The 18,657-nt window shown below is 43.5% G+C and overlaps 1 protein-coding gene across 3 annotated transcripts in view; it reads left to right on the forward strand.

Annotated features, from left to right (window-relative positions):
• The window catches only part of G3BP1 (G3BP stress granule assembly factor 1), a 37,483-nt gene extending 31,282 nt beyond the window's left edge, over positions 1 to 6,201 (forward strand). For 2 of the 3 annotated variants that reach the window (XM_065408908.1, XM_065408906.1), the window contains 5 exons: positions 923 to 1,024; positions 1,637 to 1,748; positions 2,177 to 2,302; positions 2,400 to 2,530; positions 5,092 to 6,201. In XM_065408908.1, coding sequence (XP_065264980.1) covers positions 923 to 1,024; positions 1,637 to 1,748; positions 2,177 to 2,302; positions 2,400 to 2,530; positions 5,092 to 5,298 — 678 coding nt within the window. In that variant the 3' untranslated portion in view covers positions 5,299 to 6,201. The remainder of the gene's footprint in view (positions 1 to 922; positions 1,025 to 1,636; positions 1,749 to 2,176; positions 2,303 to 2,399; positions 2,531 to 5,091) is intronic. The other variant, XM_065408909.1, reaches the window with a different exon arrangement.
• The last annotated feature ends 12,456 nt before the right edge of the window (positions 6,202 to 18,657 follow it).

An 18,657-nucleotide genomic window follows, 5' to 3' on the forward strand; every position in this document is an offset into this window, starting at 1 on the left:
ACATGCCATAGGTTGCCTACCCCTCTATTAGAGTTTGATTTCAGCATAATTACTTTTATATTTTGACATGTGATATTGACCGTTTGTGTGTTAACGGTTATATGTCTGCTGTCATTCAATAAGCATCTGCCCCATCTAACTTCCCACAACTGTGAAAATTTAAATAGATAGAAAGAAGTCTTAAAATGCATTTTGCACAGTTGTGAAAATTTAATCAATAAGCATCAGTAGCCGCTGAATTTTTTCTTCTTTTAAAGTCAGACTATGCCCAGCCAACTTATGGTTGTGACAGTACCTTTCCAAATACGGTTCGGGTGTAACCCCTGCAGTGAGGAGTCTAACAATAGCCCCAATTCTGTGCTGCATCCCTGCCTGTTTATGCAATTTATGCAGTGTTCAGGGGTTGGAAACAAAAATAAACCTATCTCATAGAGCTGGAAGGGACCCTGAAAGGTCATCGAGTCCAGTCCCCTGTCTTCACTAGCAGGACCAAGTACTGATTTTTGCCCCAGATCCCTAAGTGGCCCCCTCAAGGATTGAGCTCACAACCCTGGGTTTAGCAGACCAATGCTCAAACCACTGAGCTATCCCTCCTCCCCCTGCTTCCACCATTGCAGCTGGGGGTGGGGATCCATGGGTGCCACAGGCCTAGTGTAATAGGCCTAGGCTACTGCTGGGAGTGAGACAGTGTGTGGCTGGAATACTCTGCACTCTGGCTTTTCTGAGTTGGGATGGTTCATAGGCAGCTGTGGGGAAACTGCTGAGGGCTGGACCCAGAACTCGGAAGGCTCAAAAGTGGCTTTAAAGCTGTGTCCACCACCTCAGCTGCCACTCCTGAGAGGCACAGCTCAGGGTCTGGGCCTGTTGCTAGAACTAGAACTGCAGGCCTTGAGTTACTAAGTAACACTATTCATTCCTTTAGACATTTTCGTGGGCATCTGTAACCAGCAAGAACCTCCCACCCAGTGGAGCTGTTCCAGTATTGGGAATACCACCTCATGTTGTGAAAGTACCAGCCTCGCAAGTAGGAATTCTGCACTAATCACAAATTACTTGGTGACCTGGGGGGAAAATACGCAGTAGAAATTTCCTGCTTATAGCATGCATTTTAGGATCCTTGGTGGGGTTTTGGAATTGTTAGGGGTTTTCTAAATAACCTTTTAAACAAAAATCACATTTGTAACCCTTGTAGCTGTGAAGAAAACCTTCATCAACGTGGACCAAATGTGTTCACTGTGTGTGTTGAGGGTATCTGCCTTGAAAAACATGCAAAAATCTAGTGAGGGCAGTTCCACAGAGCTTGGGCAAACTTGCCAAGTTAGAGGTACTAAAATCTTTCAGCCATGATTAGGCAAGATACGCTTCATCTCACTTTCTGACATTGTGTAGCCCCAGGGTACATTTTATTGACTGAGCACTACGCAGTAAAAACAGAACAGCATTTCATTTTGAAGTTACAAGTATAACTTGAGCTGAAATGCATTCTGTAGCCACTGATGAAAAGAACTACCAATCTTTTGCAAATTGGAAATTATCTCAGTATAATCTAAACTTTGATAGTAAGCTCTGAAAAATGAACCTTGCTACTAGCCTTGCCTGTTTTTACATATCACTTACTGGTGGTTCATTTCTGCAGCCCCGTCCTGAGTCCAAGCCTGAATCCCAGACTCCGTCACAGAGGCCACAGAGGGATCAGAGGGTGAGGGAGCAGCGAACAAGCATCCCACCACAGAGAGGGCCTAGACCAAGTAAGAAAAGCTAGAAGAGCATAAGTACTTCACTTTTTCCCCCCACTTTCTATCACCTTTTAATTGCCTAAGGAGCCATGAAGCACTCAATATACCATGTGCCAATTAGTGTTGGTTTTTCAGTTCTTAATGATAGATATTCTAAGTCACTCCTGCTACTGTTGCTGTTTTAGCTGATCTGGACCTGAACCTCTCTGTTTTAGAAATGAACTTTCACAAATATAAAAAAGTTTGTAGTATTTCGATTTTGTTTTGATTTGTTTGCTCATCAGTGTGAGTTTCTAATGCATGGCTATTGTGAAAATTATTGAAATTCCACTCGAACTTGAGACTGAATCTTACTGCATGCCAGTTACACTGATGATTAGAACTGTTCAGGTATTGTGCATGATGTTTGGCTTTAAGCAAGTGTTTTTTTTTGTTTTAAGTTCGTGAAGGTGAGCAGGGTGACATGGAAACTAGACGGATTGTTAGGTACCCAGACAGTCACCAGCTATTTGTTGGGAACCTTCCTCATGATGTGGATAAAACTGAACTGAAGGACTTCTTCCAAAGTAAGTTGCTGACTTTGCTGTGTTCACCACAGGGTTTTGGGTCTGCAACCATAAGCACATGTCTGTTTCTGCAGAACATTCTAATGTGTGACCAAAGAACTTGGCTCTTCTCTTGCAGATTATGGGAACGTTGTGGAACTCCGCATCAACAGCGGTGGGAAGCTCCCTAACTTTGGGTTTGTGGTGTTCGATGATCCTGAACCAGTTCAGAAGATCCTTAGCAATAGGGTAAGGTGGTGGTGTTTGGACCAGCAGAGATTGGATTCTGCAAAATAATGTATTTGAATTCGTTCCTCTCTGTTAATGGTGGGCAATGTCCGTCTGACCCTTAAGGAGAAGGGACATTCTTCTAGCCAGCTGATTTTTAGCCCCTCTCTTCTTCCTCTGCCCCCAGTTTACGTCCATAAATGAACCACTCTGAATAAGTGTGATTCACGTGTTCATGCTGTTTGGAAATTAACACACACAGTTGGCCAAATTTAGTGCTGAAGCAAACTAGTATTTTACAAACCTAAACGGTTAACCGGTAAGCATTAGTCTTACTGGTTAACAAATCCTAACTAACAAATTTATTAGAGCATAAGCTTTCGTGGGCTACAGCCCACTTCTTCGGTTGCATCCGAAGAAGTGGGCTGTAGCCCATGAAAGCTTATGCTCTAATAAATTTGTTAGTCTCTAAGGTGCCACAAGTACTCCTGTTCTTTTTGCGGATACAGACTAACACGGCTGCTACTCTGAAATCCTAACTGTTAGCCCCCAGACTCTGCCAGTTGCCTGCTCCAGGAGCAGCCCCTCTCCCTTCAATTGGTTAACCATTTAAAGAACATAATTTTAATAATTTAAACGGTTAACTTTTTGAACGGATATTTACATCCTTAAAGCAAACCAAAAGCGAGATAAGGTTGCCATGGAAAACAGAGCCCAAATAAAGAAGCGTTGAAAAAGCGGGGGGAACCATGTTAGTATTTGACTTGAAGAAGGAATTTACACCCTAAACAAGGCAGGGTGCAAAGTCACTTGCTCTCAGACTGGCCACAGCCACTATGAATGTAAAAGGCTATAGTTAGTGACCTCAGGGGGATTGTTGTGTAGGTGGTAGATCTAAACACCTTGCACCCACACACATCTGCACCTGTACAGCCAGCAGTTAGAGAGTTGTAGTTCGCAGCAGTCAGGGGCACTTCTCTTTCACCCCCTTGGTGAGACATCACACTTACAGGCTCTTGGAGAGGAATGGCCAGTCCTTGGCCCTTTTCTGTATGTATTCTGTTTATATCATTTTTTGTGCTCTTTTCCTGCAAGCTACAAATCTGGAGGCTCTAGGGAATGTTTGTGTCAGACTTAAAGTATAATTAACTGTGATGCTCTCCTTCTTGGTAATATAAGACAGTAGTGGGGGCTTTATGTGTATATTTAACCCAGGGCTGAACATTTCAAATATTTTTTTACTTCTAATAATTCAGAACCCTTATTTCCATCTGTAATTTAACTTTAGTTATCTGTATTGATTTTCTCCAACCATCATGCACAGTATGCTGGACACAAGCATGTTTCCTTTAATTCTAGACCAGTGCTTGCAACAATATTATCTCTGCTACATTGCAAATACTGCATATCGGGACTTAAAGATTACTAGTAAACTATCAACCAGAGAGCTAAACCTGCTTGCTAGCAGTTCGTGTGAAAGGGAGGCCCTGCCAGTGAAGTCTAGGGGCAAAGTGACAGAGAGATACTTAAACCCTATTCCCATACCTGGTTGCTGGGAAGGGTGTTGGTACCCCTCATGCCAGGGCAGCTCCAGGGGAACTGATCATCAAGTGGGAATCTTAGCTGAAAAGCTTTCTGCTTGTCACTAGCAAGGGGGATTTTCAAGCCCTTCTTTATATGTTAGAGCATCCAGAATAATTCATGGTCTCTAATGAGAGATAATTGATATATGTATGAAGGAACCTTCACTCTTGAATTTCTTAGCTTTTTGTAGACTTAATTCCTCAGCCTTATGTGGCAGTAGCTTATTTAGCTTTTAGTGCTAATAGGGCATATGTTCTGATTGGCCTCTTCCCTGCTTCAGTGCAATTTGCCAACTCAAGGTTTGTCTACACAGTGAGTTACTGGGTCGCAAGCCAGGTGGTGAATCTACAACACACTGTGCACTAACTCCCCATTGGTGCACTGCTGCAGCACATTGAAAGGCCCAGAGTGTGGCTTCGTGTACTAGGGTAGTTCTCTTGCTGCCATATAGACACGCCCTCGGTAACTCCTCATCACACAATATAAAATGCTGCTTTGCTGAAAGTGAAGGATTTCACCAGAATGCAGGAAGGGTGCAGTATGGGCCTCTGAGCTGCTTCAAATCCGAGGAAAAGTCAACTGGAACACTAGCAGTGATCTGAATGACTTTTCATTGTACTAAAGTGTGTCAGTGAAACAAGCTCATCTTATCTAACGACTTGCTAGGAAAGGTGGAGCATGTAAAGTGTTCAGCTGCCTGAGAAGTCACTGTTCAAACAATTGGAAGGATGGATCAACTGTCCCTTTCTTTTTTCCCCCCCATAGCCTTCTCCTGCCACCCTAACAAAATGTCTGGCTGAGTACACAACTGATGTAGTATTTTTTTAACCTGTAAATAGGTAGCTGCCATGAGCTTTATTTCCTTCTTTCTTGTCTTGCTCCCATTCCTAATATTAATCCCATTGAAGGGAACAGCATAAACTTCCCCACGTGAAAGGCTTTGTTGGAGAGTTACAGCTGCATTGTTAATGCTGGTAAATCTTTTCTTTCTCTTGCAGCCCATCATGTTCAGGGGAGAGGTGCGTTTGAACGTGGAGGAGAAGAAAACACGAGCTGCCAGGGAGGGTGACCGCAGAGACAACAGACCACGTGGACCTGGAGGCACCCGGGGAGGGCTGGGAGGTGGGATTCGAGGGCCTCCACGTGGAGGAATGTCTCAGAAACCAGGATTTGGAGCTGGAAGGGGCATCGGGCAACGCCAGTGAATGCATCAAGGATGTTGGCATGGTGGCACAAACCCTTGTTCCTGCAGATTTGTGAATTTCAGCCTTGGGTATCTTGGAATGTGGCCCTGGCCTGTTATAGACTGCTACGTTTGATACTGTTTTGGCCCCTTTTTGTTGTTATGGTTTTGTGTTTTTTTGTTTTTTTTTCTCCCCCCCCCTAGTCCTTGTCCCAGATTCCAGCTTTGTGGAACAATATTTTAGGAAAAGTGGATTTTAAAAAGAAAAGAACTGAAGTTCCTTGCTCACTGCAAACTTACGGACTGGATTTTTTTTTTTTTTTTTTGGTGTACCAGTGGGTCTTTCCTAAAGGAATGTGTGGTTTTTTTTTTTGTTTTGTTTGTTGTTTTTTTTTTTTTTTTTGCGCTCTATATTGAAATTGGGTGCATTTCAGTCAGTGGAATAATCTTTCACCTGCATGTGTTCAAGAGCCTGTAGGAAAACCTAGCACTTGGCAAGCATTTCAAGGCAGGAGAAACTATTGTTTGTCCCTTGAGGGTCATGTGCACATCCTCTGGTCTGGCCATGTTGCCACTTGAAAAATTGACATTCATTCTTCTCTCTGTGGCGCTGTAAAAGTGGAATAAAGGGTATCCATAGAATCTTTTTTCTTTTGATACATGATCACGAAAAGGAATTCTAACTACTGTTTTACCACTTACAAATTTTGGATTGTGGGATAGGTTTTAAATGTCTAGAACTTGACTCTTAAAACATTTTTCCTGAACTTGTGAAATTTTTTATTGAAATAGGGAGGTTTTTTTCATGTTTTAGTTTGTATTTGTATAAAAAAAAAAAAAAGCAAAATTGTTGTGCCTTCTATTTATCTCTCATTCCAGTCTTGGCAAATTGTTAAAAAAATAAAAAAAGTCTAGATTTGCTTTATCAAGTGGAGTATGTTGGAATTCTTGTGAAGGGGGAGTTTCCCCTCCATTCCTCCCATCACTACCTTTGTCTAGGATAATGACAAAAGGTGCTTTGGAAACTGAACCAATCTTTGCTGTGGTAGTAGGTAGAGATGTCTAATATTATAAAGCACGGTGGTGGTTGGCTGAATGTTTGTTTGCTTTTTCCAGCTGACTGAAAAGTTACACGATTTTGTAACAACTCCTGTTGTGACTAGGAAACTGTGGTTGTAGATATCTTTTATTGTTGCAATGTAAATGTGCTTTTTAGGATCCTGTATACTTACTCTGTTCTTTATTGGGGGGAGGGGGAGTCGCTTTTGCAGTTTGGGCATCCGTTTAGCAACTCCCCTCTGCCAGAGGTGAAACTACCTAGATCAGATGCAGCCTCTGACAATTTATGCTAGAGGTGTACTGATTGCCTATCAATTGCTGGTATATACTCCTGGTATTGAATAAATATCTTATTCATTCTCAGACTCCACTAAAATTGAAAATAAAAGACAAGACTGTGTGTACAATCTTTATTACACCAGTCTTAAAGGATTCCAGTGCACAGCTCACTATTTTGGTAATAGGTATGGTGTTTAACTTCCATTGTATGGAAAAACATCTGGAAGAAAATTGCAGTCTTGCTTCCAGATTAATATCCGAAGCCATTGGGGTCAGATTACAGCGGTGGCTCCATGCACCACCACCTTACGTTGATATGAAGTGACTGGATGGTATATCATATGCCCCCTGCAGTATCTGCATCACAGTGGACACCCTGGAGAGCTTATTAGTAATTGTCTTTCGTGTGAACCAGGATTCAGTGTCTAAGTTCTGGGTTTTCTAATGCAGGATCTGTGCAGATGTGATGTAATGGCATATCCATATTTCATGGCCTCTGACACATTCTGCTTTACAAACTAGAACAGAGCTGTCTGTGGCCAGGGGGAGGTCACTATAAACCATACCAGAAAAGTTACATGTGAGAGTTGGTGTAGTTTAAACGGTCCACACCTCACTAAAGTCATTGGAAGCTTTTGTCAGAGACTTCAATGTTTTGTTTAAAGACTCTCCTCAAATCTTTTACGGACTGACTTGACTTTTTTAACCTGCTCCCAAAAGTATAGAGGCACGTCCTGGCACTTGAGCAGAGCCAACTGTAATGACTATCCTCGCAGTGTGCCACTTTAGTGCACAGACATACAGGAAATACACAGTTCCCTCTTGCGGTAATAACTGGTAGTGTCTGTTCTAAATGGTTTTCCCAACTTCAGATCAGGGAAACATCGTGTCTACCATTGCCAAGGGGTTAAGTGCAAGTCTTTCTCTGAAGTCTTCCCCGCTGGCGTTCTTTCATTGCTTTTCACAACTACAGCTCCATAACGACAGGTACGTATAATATACTGCAGGGGTGAGGGAGAAGGGCCTCTGCTGAGGAGAAATCAGACTCTAGCAACAGATACTGCACTTTAGATTATCAAAGCTTCAGTAAATAGCACCTGTCCCTTGTACATGCCAGAGCTGTGAACACCTCTCCACTCGTTAAACGAGTATGTCCTCAAAGGGATTTTGTCATAGTTTTGGGCTCAAAATCTAATTTCAGGAGGGCAGTGGAGAAGACTTGCAAAGCCTAAATGAGTTGAAATGGGTTTTGTTTGCTGTCTCTGTTTAGACAGCCAGTCTTCTGTGGTGTGAACCACATCATTGTTCTAGTGCCAGAAGAAAGACAGGAGGCAAAACTGACCAGATTTTTTTTCATAGTCTAAGGTGAATGAAATGCAAAAATTAAAAAGATGCAAGACTTTAATGTGTTTTTGTTATAGGAGAAACTATTTTTTAAAAAGTTTACACCAACAGCATCTCAAACTATATGAATTCATGATGAAGGCTACAATTTTGACATGGAGGTCACGATGTTCACAGTAACAATCTGAATGAAGTCTGTGATGACCCCACCTTGCACCCGTGGTGGCTTCTGTCCCATGGGTGTGGGCCCGCCTCCTCCCGCTAGGTGTTGCAACCTGGTATACGTTGCAGCATCACCCAGTGTTGGCATGTCTGCTCCTCTGTTCATCTGTGGCAGGGTGGCCCTGCCAAATCTGAGTGGCACTGTGGCGGCATATGCCTGTTCCCAATGCCTTTCCGGTAAAGAGGAAGTACTTGTTCCAAGTGAACAGGCCCCTTTGCTTAGTAAGGCAGCAGCAGGCCTTCGTAAGCCTTGCTCTGAAGGGTTCCTGAGGTTCTGGATTTCTACGAAAACACAGCGAGGTGTTAAACTGAGCCTTCCTTTCTCTAGGTTAGAGGTAACAAGTGCATAGTCACTTTCTCAGGGAGCAGGCTTTTGTGTGGAATTAACACTAGTGCCAAAAGTATAAACGTACCTGTTTTGCCTTCTACCTGCTGGTCTAGCCTTTATGCATTTAGCATTGTACTGTCAAGTCTACATTGTAAGGAATGGAGGGCATGTCCTGAGGCGTCAGTTCTAATCTGTGTATGTAAATGTACCTGAATTAGAGCTTTCTATAAGTATTGGGAGGTGACCGGTAAATCCTATCGAGGAAAAAAGGTTTTCAGTCAACTCTAAACTCTCATTCAGTCAAATGTCTTGGTCTTTGTAATTTCCCCCCCCTCAGCTGAAGTAGCATGAACATAATACATTTTATTAAACTAGCAAGCTACGGTGAGAGCTCAAACTGAAGAGGGATGGAACGGTTGAATGGCTAAAGGGTGTTTCTATAAATGATTCTGCTGTTACAAACCTTATAGTCCACAATTGTGCTAAGGCCCTCCTATAGCATGCAGGCCCTGTTCAGTGGACAAGCATAGCCAAGAGGCTTAACCACCTCTCATGTACCAAGATTTTTTTGTTGATCCCTTGAGTGATAAGATGGATTTCAGTGCATGAACCGCTGTCCCTGATACTCTTACGGATGTTGGCTGTGCTACCTCTGCTTGTAGAAGGCGCAGTGCCTTGAATGAATAGAGTGGTTGTCCTGAAGAGCGGCAGCTGGCGCTATAAAATAGCATGTGTCTGGCGAACGTTTGTCTTGGCCCAGAAAAAGTTACTACCTGTGTGTGCACCTTGTAGTGTGAGCCCCAAGAGAGTAAACCGGCAGCAGTCTCTGTTGTGCTTCTTGCTGCCAGTGTTCATTTGGGGGGATGCAACTGCAGCATTGAACTGGAAAGAAATAGCTGATCTCTTACCACCTCCACTTCATGGAAGAATTGCTCTGCAAGGATGGCTAGTCATGGAGAAGTTACAGTATCCATGCATTCATTTCCTCCCCGTGTCTCAAACTGAGCCCGAGATTTTCAAGGTAAAGACATGGTATTTTGTAGCTGCATATAGCTCTCCCTGCATGCTGCTGCCCATGGCTGAGAATACTAGCAATTTGCCTAATCACTTCCTGCTAAAGCATTTACAGCTTGTGCCTGTCTTTGTTTCTCTTTCCAGCAATACCTTTCTCAGCCTGCCTGGTAACTGAAAAACCGTCTCAGGCCTTCTGGGAAACTTATTTGAATGTTCTCTGGTTAAGGCCGGCTACATAATAATTGGATTTAATAGTGAACTTCTTGACATGCCTAATCAGAAATACGTTTTACTAAATGGCATACTTCAGTGTTTCTTTAATGTAAATAGGCTTTAAAAAGGGGGGGGGGGGGCATGAGGCTGAAAATGGCCTGCATTGGGGAAGTATAAAAAGCTGGCCATGGCCCTCTTTTTCACAGGTATTTCCAGTCTTGGCTTAAGCACTGTACCATGTGCTGCCTGGCTAATGGAAATTCAATACTTAGTTGCCTTATCAAGCATTAAAGGGAAAATATTGTGTCCCTCCTCTCTTGTTTCTCTCCCAGGCTTCAGTTTTGAGGAAATTGCTTGAATAAGGTCTTTAAAAAAGCCTTGGGCACTGCAGGGATCACTTCATCCAACAATGAAAGACAGTGCTGTATACAAGCAACGTAATGCAACAGTTCTCAGAAAGGTAGTTAAAGAGTCGGTGGCGTATAGTGCCCATGCATAAACATAGTTCCCTAGAACAAGTAGGTAACATACTGCAGGGCCAGGAACCATACTTCAACTCGCGTGAGAACTTGGGAAGTAGAGCAGTACAAAAGAAATACCACTGTTCCTAGGAAATCACCTCTAACATGCTGTTTTTAGGCTCCAACTTATTCTAAAGGCAAGAAAAAATGTGCCCAACCTGCCATCTGGACACCAGTTGATGCTGGTTGGAAAAAGCAAAGCCATTTTGACACTTAGTACGTGGGTACAGGGCACACTCACCTGTGTTCAACAGAGTAAAAAGTTACTTCTTTTAGTAGGTGACCTAATAACAGACCTGGGCCTAAATCCTGCTAGAGTCAATCTGTGTCGTGTAAAAGAGATCAGGCTGTATTCCTGAACTGCTACAGCCCTGCTAATGTCCAAAGCGGCAAAAAAGGTTTGGGGATCTGGATAGTTTTTCATCTATCTGTACTGCAAGGGTAAACCCTAGCATTGTTGTGAGGAACTGCAGTGTAGATGAGGGCTCAGAGGGAAGCAGTATGAGAAGATTCTTCTCTCTCCTCCCCCCACAAAGCAAAATTAGAGTACACAATACAATGATCCTACTTAAATGTCCATGAAATACTAAAGGAGAGCAGCACTTCTCAGCCATTAGCACGGGCTTTAAAATGACATCTCCGGTACTAAAAATCCACTGAAAGCAAATTTCAGAAAACTTTTATTTTGTTTTTAATTGGAATCGGCATGAATGTATGGTTCAATAAATATATATATATATATATTTTTATATACACTTACAACAGAAATCTTACATTCCATCTTCAAACTGCTGAAATAGAACTTTTTTTTAAATTTGTTTTTACAAGCCAAAAAAATAATCTGCCATTGCTTCTGTGTTCATGTGTTCATGCAAATTGTACTTGTATAAGTTATAGGTTTGTTTATCATGATGTAAAAACGTTACTCTTAAGGAAGCAGTTGCTTTGCACTCTGTGCCCATATAGCAAAACACGTCCTTAAATGGAGCATTAAGGCCATACCAACTGTATCGATATATACAAATAAATTTCACATAGAAAAGACAGAGAGGTCACTATTTTTTTTTTTTTAAGAGGGGCAGGGGAGAAGAGAAACTTATGCAAGCTGTTTTTTTTTTTTTTTTTTTCTGTCTAGAGCAGTTTGCACTTGTTGGAAAATGCAGTCCCTTTGCGTGAGAATCAATACCTCTTTCAGTGCGTATTTTCTGTATTTCTCTAGCCCTGGTTTTGTTCTTGATGATAGCATGAAAACTAGTTTCTGCTCCTGCTGCTTGTTTCCTACCTGACTTCCCACTTTTGGGCATTTGATTGCCACAGAGCCAATGGCAATGCTACAACTGAGAGAACGGTTTCAGCAGAGGAAGGAGCTACAGGCGCATGGGCGTTGCTAAGTTCTATTACAGCAGGATGTTCAAGAGCAAACCTGAACTTCCTTTCTAGCCCTAGGAGTGGTTGGAGAGTAGTTGGTGGCTGTCCAATTTTCTCTTCCTGCTTACCAGAGCTCAGGAGAGAGACAATTCTTTCTCTAACCTGCCCAAAATCCCTTGCAAGAGGCTGATAGTATTTTCCCACCCATGTTGCATCAGCACACATAGCAGCCCAAACCTTGGCAGGTGAATATGAACAACTTTTTGTATTTTCTTTTTAAAATGTTGTTTTGAATGAAGTTAAAGGGAAACTATCTGATTAAAATCCCTGTACTTAAAATCAGTCCTCTTCTGTGTTACTAGTAACCCCTGAGGCTATTAGAATGGAAAGGGTTTTAATAATCTTGGTTACTTTCTGTCTCTGATGCCACTGCTTGTGTTTAATGCGCCACTCGTTGAAGCAAATTATCTACAACGAAGCCAAGTTCTAGTCTCCTCTTTTTCTGACTTTTCTGGTTGCATGTGTTATCCCAAAGCTGCGCTGAACAGGTTGCAAATGTTGCAGGGGCATGTTTACAAGCAGGCTAGCAAAATGTCTGACACCCATTTTAAACTAGAGAATTGAAAGATGGTGGAGGAAGAGCAAATCAGGAGGCAGCACTCTGCTGCCATGTATAAATAGTACTAATACGCTCCACTAATGAGCAGTGGGAGGCCAAATGAGCTTTTAAAACGAAGATTCTCTTTTCATAGGACTGTCAGAAGAGAGAGAGATGCAGAAAATATGAGAGAACAGCATTGTTTCAAACTTTTCAGGGAGACCTTTTTCACAGGCACAAAGTCTTTAAATACGAGTAGGTCAAACTTAACGGTTGATGCTTCTGGGGAACTCTGAACTGCTGTATTTCAAGGATATACTGAGAAACCAGTATTCTGTATTGGGCCATTCACTTCTCTAATGTTTTAATTCCTACTGTGTGTGTGTGTTCTCCCTTCCACAGTAAAACCACACATGCATTATTTGGCCTAAATAGAAATAATTTATAAGCAATTAATTTTAGGAGTTTATTTTGTGCCCAAGTTAGGTCTATTCATTTTGGAATATAATTTAAATGGCATGTGTGTATTTAGAGGGAGGAGATCTCTGCTGGTTTGGTGGCTTGTTTTTTGACTATTTATGTATATGTTTTGCACTACCCACTTCAGTTTGCATACATTAAATGTGATGCATAATACATTGTGGTAGAACGTTAGTAGACAACATAGCCAATAAAATGTCCCCATCCATGATGATACTGTTCCTCTGCCTGGCCATTGTAACCATCCACCTGAGACGGCAAGCAAACAGCTGCTTAGACAGGCAACGCAAATTTCCCCAACGTCAGGATTCAAAGGCTGTGTTCAGAATGGTCTTAACTGATGTTAGGGAGATGATACACTGCAATGGAATGTGATGTGTGACTTGTTTATATGTACGTCCTTTCAGGCGAACTCCTTGGCATGTTGCTTCAGCTTTACAAAATCTCTCGCTTTGCCTTGGTCTTGCTGCCTTTCAAACCCACTTGCAAAGTTACATTTTTCCCAAGGACTCGCTTAGTTCATGAAATAGGTGGAGAGTTCTGGCCACGGTGGGAGCTGTCAGTAATGTCATAACCAGGCCCTGGAACTGCCCCCGGTCTCTGTTTTTCACATCTGAATTCAGCTTCACAGTAGGAATGAGATGCTCCAGGCTGTGCATTTCAGGGTAATCGGTGCACCTCTCAGGTGGATAAAGCTACTTACCCTTCAGCTTTGTGCCTTATGCCAACATTTATGACCTGCTCCAAATTCCCAGCATGGGCCTGCCTCTCATGTCTGACTGCTTAAGCAGCAGGGAATGCAGTGCTAGTGTACAACGAGACGGTCAGAGGCTACAGTGAGCAGCAGTCTGGCGTTGCAGATTGCTCATCCCTGCCATTCAAGTGCTTACTGAGGAGCATAATTCTGAAGACATTTCCAAACCTGACAAGCCCCCAAATTAACCTGCCTTCAATTCAACCAGTGGGGAGCTGAGATTTACTGTGCAAAGATTTGGATAGTGCAGGTTTCCCTGCTGGGTCTCAATGGGAGAAAGCCAGGAGCCAGTCCTGTCTTCCAATTGTCCCAACAACTTCAAGGGCCTGGGTCAGTGTTGGCAGCTTTTAAAAGCAAGACAGACCTTCAGTAGGAGGTGACCATTTGTTTCAAACAATCATTTTTATAATGTAGGGTAATTTAGGAGCTTGTCAACCTGGATGGTGTCCTCGTTAAGCCTCACATTGTGTCCTGCTAACCACCTATGTCATCCCTGTATCAGAACAGTGCAACTTCTTCGGATTCAAACCCAGACAATTAATTGGGAATCTCGGGAGTGAAAAAAAGGAAATAATGTAGAGCTGCAGGTCTACAAAGGAGGGCACCAAATCTCAAAGTCCTTCTTTTGTGGTTTCTCCATCAAAAGCTGGGAATGAGCGACGGGCTGGATCACTTGATGATTCCCTGTTCTGTTCATTCCCGGTGGGGCACCTGGTATTGGCCAATGTTAGTAGACAGGATACTGGGCTAGATGGATCTTTGGTCTGACCCAGTATAGCCCTTCTTATGTTCTAAAAAGTCCCCCTTGAAGGCAACAGGCCCAACTCAGCTCTGGTTTAAATAGGTGCTGCATGCTTAAACCAGGGCAGCATTTGGCCCCTTGGGAGTTAAGGATCTGGGGCAACGGAGAGTAAAGAGCTATTCCAGAGCTGGAAAGGCCTCCATTACTCAGTTCCCTGCTGAGGCCACTTTCATGAGTCAGGGCTACATTAACAATGACTCCAGAATGAGAAATTTGGGGGATTTTAAAAATAAAGGTAACCTGATTCCTGGTGGACAAGAAGCAGCATAATGTGAAGCTACTGCCCCGTGGGGGTACAGAATCCTAATGAAAACGAGGTAGAGGGAGGGATGGATCTGGCTGGCTGGCCAGGTGCATTATATAGTGCATCAATAAGTACCAGGAATGCGCTTGTGGCAGGAAAGGGAAGGGTTAGCTGCTTTACTGGCTTTTCCTTTATCTACATTTTAGGGAGGGCTGGGGGAGCTGAAGAACCACATTCTCAGTAACTTTCCCTTACCTACCATAGCTATGTAACCTCTACTAGACAGAGGTGGCTGATTGCTGGTCTTGCCCCACCACATACACTGGGAGATGTATATCCCTGACCCTATCGCTCCAGCAATAGTGTACTGAAAGGCACCCTTTCATTACTGTTCCTATGTTATGGCTATTGCCTTTTATTTATGCACACATCGCAGGATTTGATTGCTGAGATGTTGCCAGAGCTGATCTGGGTCTTGAACCCTTCCCTTCCCTTCCCTACCGTTCACATTTCCTATTTCAAAGTCCCCACTCCCGAAGCCTCTCCGTTAAGGGAAGAATGAAACCCCATCATCCACCTTCCCATGTGAGAACCGCAACAGCGTTTCAGTCCTGGGGTTGGTCTGCTGTGGACACGGGAAATGACACATGCCCGGGGCTAGTGTATTTTCCCATTGCTGCCATAGCAGGGAATTGAAACAGGGGGGCATCCTCCGTTCCAAACACTTCAGAGCTACTTTGCAGGGTTGCCTACTGTCTGAGACATGGAGCCGGCCCAGGAGCAATGATCAATAACATGCCCACTTGTTGGAATCTGCTGTTGGCTGGTCACCAACCTCTGGAGCAGCCCCCACCCCTCAGGGCTGATAATTTGGTCATTTCCCCCCATCACAGGTCTAAGGGGAGGGATGGGACCTTTTAAAAATGATTTAAGTGCATCTCTAGGGGAGGTTTCAAATGTATCACCCTTGACAAACCCTTTAATATTTCATAGCTTTATTGCAGTAAAGATCTGCCTGTGTGATAATAGATGTAGCAAGAAGCATGAAGACCAAGACCTGACTGATCTACTTGTATTACTCTGCCAACCCCCATTGAACTCAGTGGAGTTATAGAAGTGCAAAACTGGCAAAAATGAGATCAGAACCAGGCCCCAAGCTTAAGGGGGAAGGGAAATTATGACCGTAAGGGTCTGTCTTCACTGCAGTTAACCCAGGCTCTTACTCTGGTGGTGATCCTATTCTGGTTCCTGTCCACACAATACAATCAGGGGTTATTGCAGAAAAATTCTGATGGTAGGGAGCAAAGTTGAATCAGCATATAGAACATTTCATATATGAATATATTATATCCTGCAAATTTGAGGCACAGGAGTACAAAAATTGGATCATAGGGACCTATGAAAAGTGTGTGTGGGGGGGGCAAACCAAGGTTTGGGTGGTGAACTGCCCCCTTTTCCCCATAGTAAATTATGCCCTTGACTAAAATCACTGACCCAGGTTTAGTGGTGCTTTCAGCCCCACCTAGCTGGTTCATCTGAGGCTGGTGGCTAAAGTCTGAGATCTACTTTCACTCAGGCTGGTAACTCACCCACTTAGCAGTGAGGATGCAGGCTAAGCCACTCAAGTGCTGATAGTCCTCCAATGTCTTCCCACGTTTTCCCCCCATGCGCACAGAAGGACAGGTAAGTTCTCCCACAATTCCCTGAGCGAGAACCCTAGAAAGTCTCATCTTACTGCAGCCCAAAGAATCATGGGCTGGGTCCCTAGAAGTCTTAGCGACGCAGGTGAGTGCAGCACCAGTGTGGGCCCCGTAACTGGAGTATGGCTTTGCAGTGCAGCTGCTCACAACCAGGCTAAGATAACACAAGTGCTCTGCAGTGTGAAGACTTACTCTTACGGCTTTCTAAATGCACAGAAGTGGCACTGATTTAGTTAAACCGGGCAACTTTGTGTGTAGACGCTCTCATACTGGTTTATTCCTGGTTTATATTAGTTTAGCTCCCTCGTGACAGTTTCCCAGATACACTACAAGTCAATTGAAAGGAGTCACTCGGGAGGTATCAAGAAACCATAATGTAACTGCACTGAAAGCACAAAAAGCCCCCCCCACCACCGCTGTTCCAGAGTAAAGGCCAAAGTTTTGTTTTTAACTTACCCTATGGTGCCTGAGCAACGTAGAGTATACCATTATGTCCCCCCAGCTCCAGAAACAACTCCAGCCTAAAATGTTCCTTAACTGAAAGGGACTGGAGTTAAATATCTAGACACAACAGGGTGAGTTGAGAAGGGGGGATTCAGTGTGAAGTTAGATTGTCAGCCTTAACGTCCCACAGTCTAGTCATGGTAAAAATCCTTCATTTATGTATTTTCAGAGCCACATTTAGCACACATCTCCTTTCACCTCACGTTAACAGACGACCCTCAGTGCTATTTGATCCCTGTTCACAACCAACAGAATCCATGTAGATGACATGATATTTGTGATGTACCAACCCACTAGCAATGAGTGTGAAGGTAAGAAACCGGCGTAGGACAAATGCATGAGCTCTATTTCTAGTCACGGCAAAAGCCCACAACCAGTGAGTTGTTTGATGGTTTTCTGAGCGTACGGAAAGGACCAAGTCAACACCACAGACCAAGGTCCTGCCAAATTTCATTAAAATGTAAAAGAAAAAAAGTCCCTCTAGAAATCTGAAGATGCAAACGTGAGAGAGAGAGTGTGTGTGTGTGTATATATCAAATATACATAGAAGCACACACTGATCGTGTAGTTAAAAATTAAATGGCAAGTTTTCAGCCCGAAGTGGCTTTTTCAGGGTTGTGTTATAAGTCCCCTGAAGCAGGTTTTACAATGGAAATGCCAGCAGACCCTGACCTCTCAGGAAATGAACAGGCACCGTCCTGTCCTCCCCACCACAGTTATTGGTAGGATTTAGAGCCCAGCTGGAGTAGGTCCAGAGGGAGTTGTGCTCTTTGTAGCTGGCATCTCCCTAGCACAAGGAGAGCAGACAGCACCAGGAAGTTTTACAGACCACGGGCACAATTCAGCTCTGGCACATTAATTATTCGTTGAGTGCTGAGAAGGTGGTTAGGTAGTCCCTGCCCAAAGGAGCTAGCAATATCCTCCTGTCTATCAAGTTACGCCAGGACTGAATTTGGCCCAAGGAACTTTATACCAGCACTCTAAGTGCTGCCTCTATGTTTATCCACAACAGTGCAAAGTCACACCTAGGACATCTCCCCGCCTCATTTCCACCACCTTATGGACTAGACCCATCTAACAACCACCTAAACACAATAAACGCCAGCATACAACTAGACAATTGCAGACAGGAGGGGTGTGGCCCAGGATCCCAATGCAGTCGGCCTTCAGATCCCTGGAGGTAAAGTACGCGATGACCAGGTTTGATCTGCAGACTGGCAGAAGCTTGGACATATGAATGATATAAAACAGAGTAGCATCTACAGGTGCTGCACCCTGCCTGTTAATCAGCACGTGGCATGTCCACCTTTTGATCGGTCAGTGGCCAGTTGAGTGCTTTAAATGCCCATGGAAGACAAATAACAGAATGTGGCATGAAAAAGAATCTCTCCTGTTTATCAGTTATTAATGAATCCCCCCCCCTCTCATCACATACTAGGATGCTTACACCTCCTCATTCACCAGGGAAATCGGCAACTCCCTACCCTATCAGCTGCAGTCCTCTCTCTCTCTATGGCATAAGCCTCATTCACATCAATTCCCCTGTTGGATCCACGTTACAATAGCCAACACTTGGCGTCAAACTGGAGTTACTTCCACATTGGTACAATGCTGTAATGAAGGTACAGGGGTGGGAGCAGGGAGTTCTTGGAAATGACCAAGTTTCCAGGTCTCATCTTTTTAACTTACGCTTGTAGCATCAGCAAATAATAAATACTAATAATAGTTAATCCCAAATATCAGGCCTTCATTCCAAACCAAAGACAATCCTTGCCCTGAAATCAAATTTTAATTGCAGGGCAAAGAGTGTATGGAAGAAAAAGCCCAGATTTATGTTGTGTCTTCACTGCAGCAAAAGATGGGGTTTTACCTTGAGTTAGCTATACTGATGTAAAACCCTAGGGGTGATAAGGCACAGGTAACTTTTAACCTGGATGTAGCTAGTTGAGGT

This window comes from Emys orbicularis, chromosome 8 (assembly GCF_028017835.1).
Source record: "Emys orbicularis isolate rEmyOrb1 chromosome 8, rEmyOrb1.hap1, whole genome shotgun sequence".
Lineage (NCBI taxonomy): Eukaryota > Metazoa > Chordata > Testudines > Emydidae > Emys > Emys orbicularis.